General features: G+C 41.1%; 1 protein-coding gene across 2 annotated transcripts; it reads left to right on the top strand.

Moving 5' to 3' along the window:
* Positions 1 to 31: 31 nt before the first annotated feature.
* Positions 32 to 5,692, top strand: ZBED5 (zinc finger BED-type containing 5). Of its 2 annotated transcripts, none has more exons than XM_080643097.1 (3): positions 32 to 691; positions 2,258 to 2,373; positions 3,406 to 5,692. In XM_080643097.1, the coding sequence occupies exon 3, from the start codon at positions 3,547 to 3,549 to the stop codon at positions 5,623 to 5,625; it is 2,079 nt and encodes a 692-aa protein (XP_080499223.1). In that variant the 5' UTR covers positions 32 to 691; positions 2,258 to 2,373; positions 3,406 to 3,546; the 3' UTR covers positions 5,626 to 5,692. The 2 variants fall into 2 exon arrangements, with proteins under 2 accessions (XP_080499223.1, XP_080499224.1); XM_080643098.1 differs by having other exon boundaries at positions 461 to 691; positions 3,374 to 5,692.
* The last annotated feature ends 353 nt before the right edge of the window (positions 5,693 to 6,045 follow it).

The following is a 6,045-nucleotide window of genomic DNA, read 5'->3' as shown; positions in this document are numbered from 1 at the left end:
GAGGTGGTTGTGCAACCGGAGCCTGGGGTGTGGCTCGGAGAACAAAGAGGCCGTGGTAGCCCAGAGGCGCTCCGCTCCTCCGCGCGCACCTCGCGGTCCAGCGAATGCTCTCAGGTCCTCGCCGCCGGGGCGGGGCGCCAGAGCTAAAAGCTTGAGGATTCTCGAATGCAGCCCGGCCCTGCAGGATCACAGACTCCATCTGGCAGCACCAGGCATCTGCATGCTAAACGAGCGTCCGGGCTGGCTCGGGCCTGGGAAGTCTGAAAACCATCGCCCAAGCCTGACAGCACCGCGGCCTGACAGCACCGCGGCCGCACGGCTCCAACTCGCCCAGCACCTCGGCGGCGACTTGGCCACGCCCACCGCGCCGGGTCCTTTCTCTTAGTCCCGCCCCACTGCTCAGCGCGAATTGGTGACGAGGAGCAACGGTGGCGCTGATTGGGTAGCGGAGGAGTCGCTCGTGGAGACTGTGATTTCGAGCGCTCCAGGGTGCTAAATTTATCTTCTGAAGAGCGACCGCGCCAGCCGCGAACCGGATCTCTGTGGAGGTGGCATAGGCGATATCCCTGAACTGAGAGCATCACCCTGTCCCCGAATCCTTCTTCCCTGTTTTATTTTTCATTTCCCCCTCTCGCCTCCTCCCCCCAGTCCGCGACGACTGGCTCTTGACCCTGTCCAGGCCTCGGTGAAGGTGAGGACCCGCGCGGCCGCGGCGGCTGGTGGTGCGCTCTGAAATGGCCGCCGCCTGGAGCTGTCTGTCTAAAATGGCGGCCGCGGGCTCGCTGGGACCGCGGCGCTGCCCTGCAGCCTGGCCGCACTAGACCATGCTCTCCATCACTGACGGAGACAAAGTAGGAAGCTAGTATGGGGTGCTCAGACGCGTACATGTGGTAGTTAGCCGAAGCGGCCGTCCGGGGACGCAAGAGGAGATTTGTGTAGGCGAGGGTGGGCTCCGACAGGAAGCAAACCCAGATGTGGCGGTCTGCGAGCATCGCACACCGAAGACAGGGAAGAGCTGAGGGTTGGCTGTCCCGGGCCACACATCGAGGTGACCATTGCTAAAAGCATTTCGGTGCTGGAAGGGGTGTCCATACCCACCACCTGCCTAGGCTTTCTGAATGGACTGCACTCCTGCCGAGCCCTCTTGTCCCGGAGGGTATTGTTCAAACGCCTGAGGGTGGTGGTGAAGGGATTGTGCTACCTTTCAGTGTAACCGGAAGAAACAAAAAAATGAGGGAGCCGCCCTTTTCTGGGAGTGGAATAGAAACTTTGCTCTCTAGGGAGTCCAGACTTCGTCCTCGAGAGATTGGGGGAAGCACCTCTATAAAGAGGTGGGGTTGAGGCCCACTTTCCTGAAAACAGGCTTCCTACTCCGTTGTGTCCTCTGGCAGCAGGAGAGAGGGTCCTCATCTTTTAGATCCACCAGCAACTCCACGAAGTTCTCTGTTGCTGAATCCAAATAGAGACTATGGAAAGGAAATCTGCTCTTTTGCTCCCAATAGGAGAAGTGGGGCTTTCTGCTGCTGCCAGTTTTGAGATCCTCAACTTTCTGGCAGTTGTAACCCATTTCTCCCTGCACCATCCAACTTCTGATATCAGATATTTTAGTGCTTAGAAAATTAAGGTTATTCAGGGACACACAAGTAATGGCTAGGCATATAGGTTCTGCACTCAAACTTTTTGGGTTCTGTTAGTTCTTCACTTAAAAGGTGACTTCTCTGTGTCCATTTGTTCATCACTAAAGTGGCGTTATTGATAGTCCCTGACTCAGGTTTGTTTTAAGGATTAAGTGAGTTCTATAAGGGATTTAGCAATTACTGGCTAAACAGTGATCACTCAGTATGCATTGGTAACCTTGGAGATTGGTTAATGAGGGGACAGATGGTTATAGCAAAAAGGCATATTGCATGTAACACGTTCATGTATAGGTTGCTTCCATTTTAGATTACACTTAGTGCTTAGTTTTAGAGACAAAGTGTGGCTGTACTTTTAAAAGTTAGGTTTAGTTTTTGGACATTTCTATGAAGTCACTGGATGGAAGAGCATCTCAAAACAAATGAAGTTACCGGGGCATTAAATAGGACAAAAATATTAGCATATTTATTATAGGCATTTATGTTTCAGTCCAAGATCCGCATTGCAGTGAAGAATCATTTGCATTGCCAGGATCTAAAATAAATTGTAATGGGTGGTCACTTTAGAGGTATGTAGTTAGTGCTGCTTTTACAGTCTCTAATTTTAATTTTTCTCATTCTAGGCTATTGGTTACTCCCCTTCCATCCCACCCCTTAATTTTATTCTTTTGAAGAGTCTGCATTTCAAGCTGCCAAGGTGGAGAATGTGATTCCAGAAGGGGAGTACTCCTCATTTCAGGTATCTTACCCTCTAGCTATTAATAGGAAAACCATTTTGATACAGGATCTAATGTGAGACTACAAAGCTTACTCTGTAGCCAAGGCATAAAGTGTAAATCAAGAGTAGCTGTATTTGGATAGATACTAAATTCTTCTATCTTAACTTATGAAGCTAGTATTATTCTTTAGAGGTCGTAAAATTTGTGTTACCCTTGCTTTTAATTTATGCTTTAAAAAAGTATATGAGGAATAAACCTATTAAAATTACAATTTATGTTTTTAGGTCTTGGTTAAGTTTTCATCTATAATCTAACGGGATGCAGAGTAATCAGTAAAATATACATTATTTTGAATGAGTCAATTTGGATAATATAAATACGTAATTTTAAGTTCAGAGAAATAGTAGCTAACTTTTGGTCTATAGTTTATTTTTCAATTTCAACACTGTATTTAGGATATAGCAGAATTCCATGTCTTGCAAAACTTGAACTCTTTGTATGTTTTTAATACAGCTTCATAGTTATTAGCCCTGAAAGGAGCCTTCAGATATATAATGGTATCAACAATGAATGTATCTAATGACAACAGGCATCAGAAAGCTAAGAGAGATTCCAAGATACCATGAAAAGGGGTTGGTAAATTATGCCCTATGCTGTTTTTTTAAAGAGATTTATTGAAACACAACTGTGCCCATTTTTTACCTATTGTGCTGCCATGCCACAACTATAGAATTGAGTTGCAACAGAGTCCATATGGCTCATAAGTAAAAAATATTGATTATATGGCCCTTTACAGAAAAAGTTTGCCAACCCTTGGCATGGGACATATTCTTCAAGTTCCTTTAAAAACATGCTTATCAATTCTATTATTTCTTAACCCAGTAGTTCCCAAATTGTGTTTTATAGAATATTAATGTTTTCTAATAAGTGTTCTGAGAAAAAAGGTCAATGCTAACAATAGATTTTTTTAATAGTTTATCTTAAGATATAAGTTTAAGACTACTAAACTCATTTCTATAGCTTTTATTTTTATGTGATAATCTACCTTTAAGAAAAGGTGTGCCATACCTGAGAGCACCAGGAAATCGCATGAGAGATCACCTGATAGACGAACGTGTGATGCTCCATCTGCGCATTGATGCATAGGCAGCATTTACAAATTAACTGATGTGTTGCTATATATCATCTCTTTGATGATTGCTCATCTTCTATGTATCCTGTCTTATAATTTCAACAAATTTGTGATACTCAATGTTTATTCTAAACTAACCATGTTTTGTACCACAAATACATTGCCTATGGATCTATTGCCGAAACAAGGAAGTCTTAAACAAGAAGTAGAATCATTTTATCAAATTGTGTCTGAATCAAATGATCAAAAAGTTGGAATATTACAAAGTGATGATGAACAGTTGCAGCCATCAGTTTCTAAAAAATCAGAAGATGAGCTTTCCAGGGTTCAATTTATGTCCAATTCCAACAAAATAACATTTAGTAAGAAACCAAAAAGAAGAAAATATGATGAAAGTTATTTGTCTTTTGGATTTACTTACTTTGGAAATAGAGATGCACCTCATGCTCAGTGTGTATTATGTAAGAAAATTTTATCAAATAGCTCTTTGGCCCCTAGTAAGCTTCGAAGACATTTGGAAACTAAACATGCTGCATATAAAGACAAAGACATAAGCTTTTTCAAGCAACATCTTGATTCACCTGAAAATAACAAACCCCTACCACCTAAAATTGTCAATACAGATAATGAAAGTGCTACAGAGGCATCGTACAATGTAAGTTACCATATAGCCCTGAGTGGAGAGGCTCATACTGTTGGAGAATTGCTTATCAAACCTTGTGCAAAAGATGTCGTGATGCGGATGTTTGATGAACAATACAGTAAAAAAATAGATGCAGTGCAACTATCAAACAGTACTATTGCACGCCGAATTAAGGATCTAGCTGCTGACATTGAAGAAGAGCTTGTTTGTAGACTGAAAATTTGTGATGGGTTTTCGCTGCAGCTAGATGAATCAGCTGATGTTTCAGGACTTGCTGTGCTACTTGTGTTTGTTCGTTACCGATTTAATAAGTCTATTGAGGAAGACCTACTCTTATGTGAATCTCTGCAAAGTAATGCTACTGGTAAAGAAATTTTCAACTGCATCAACAGTTTTATGCAGAAACATGAGATTGAATGGGGAAAATGTGTTGATATTTGTAGTGATGCTTCTAGGGCAATAGATGGAAAAATTGCTGAGGCTGTCGCCTTGATTAAGTATGTGGCTCCGGAAAGTACCAGTAGTCACTGCCTATTATATAGACATGCACTAGCAGTTAAAATAATGCCTACATCTCTAAAAAATGTGCTAGATCAAGCAGTACAAATCATCAATTATATTAAAGCTCGACCACATCAATCCAGACTACTAAAAATTTTATGTGAAGAAATGGGTGCCCAGCACACAGCACTTCTTCTAAATACAGAGGTGAGGTGGCTTTCCCGAGGTAAAGTTCTTGTAAGACTTTTTGAGCTTCGTCGTGAACTATTGGTTTTCATGGATTCTGCTTTTCAACTGTCTGATTGTTTAACAAATTTATCTTGGCTCCTAAGACTTGCATATCTTGCAGATATTTTTACTAAATTAAATGAGGTTAATCTGTCAATGCAAGGAAAAAATGTGACAGTGTTTACAGTATTTGATAAAATGTCATCATTGTTAAGAAAATTGGCGTTTTGGGCCTCATCTGTAGAAGAAGAAAACTTTGATTGTTTTCCTACACTAAGTGACTTTTTGACTGAAATTAATTCTACAGTTGATAAAGATATTTGCAGTGCCATTGTGCAGCACCTACGGGGTTTGCGCTCTACTCTGTTAAAATATTTTCCTGTAACAAATGACAATAATGCTTGGGTTAGAAATCCATTTACAGTATCTGTTAAACCAGCCTCATTAGTAGCACGGGACTATGAGAGCCTGATTGATTTAACATCTGATTCTCAAGTGAAACAAAATTTCAGTGAACTTTCCCTAAATGATTTTTGGAGTAGCCTAATTCAAGAGTACCCAAGCATTGCAATGCGTGCAGTTCGTGTACTTCTTCCTTTTGCTACAATGCACCTGTGTGAAACAGGATTTTCATATTATGCTGCAACAAAAACGAAATATCGGAAAAGGCTTGATGCTGCACCTCACATGCGGATCCGACTTAGCAACATTACACCTAATATTAAGCGGATATGTGATAAAAAGACACAAAAACACTGTTCTCATTAAAATTAAAGGGTTTTGCATGTCTCATGATAACCAAATATAAGATGAAAATAAAAGGTGATTTACTTTATATCTGGCATTTTGGGATTTTAAATAAAATTATTCAAGTTTTTTATATTTCTTCGATTTTAAGAAAACTGAAAGAATCAAAAATTTAAGTATGTATTATGAGTATTTCTTCACATAATTTTAAAGGGTTTCATGGTTATAACTCTATCTTGACTCACAAGATAAAGTCCCAATTCCTTAGCATAACATACCTCTTTAGGGTCTAATCCTTGCTAATCTTTCAAGCCATGTCTATCCTGCAGCCCACCAATCTCGTGGAATTTCTTGCCATTCCATAAATATCACACTGTTTTCATGCTGTCAGGTCTCAAAAAACTATTCCTTCCCCTTCTTGCTTCCTGACAAATTCCTATT

The sequence above is a fragment of the Plecotus auritus genome (assembly GCF_963455305.1).
Source record: "Plecotus auritus genome assembly, chromosome: 9".
Lineage (NCBI taxonomy): Eukaryota > Metazoa > Chordata > Mammalia > Chiroptera > Vespertilionidae > Plecotus > Plecotus auritus.
Note: the sequence above shows the minus strand (reverse complement) of the source record. Positions and strands in the feature narration are given on the sequence as shown.

Excerpts from the sequence above, each read along its gene's own strand:
- ZBED5 (XM_080643097.1), top strand. The coding sequence starts at position 3,547 with ATGATTGCTCATCTTCTATGTATCCTGTCTTATAATTTCAACAAATTT.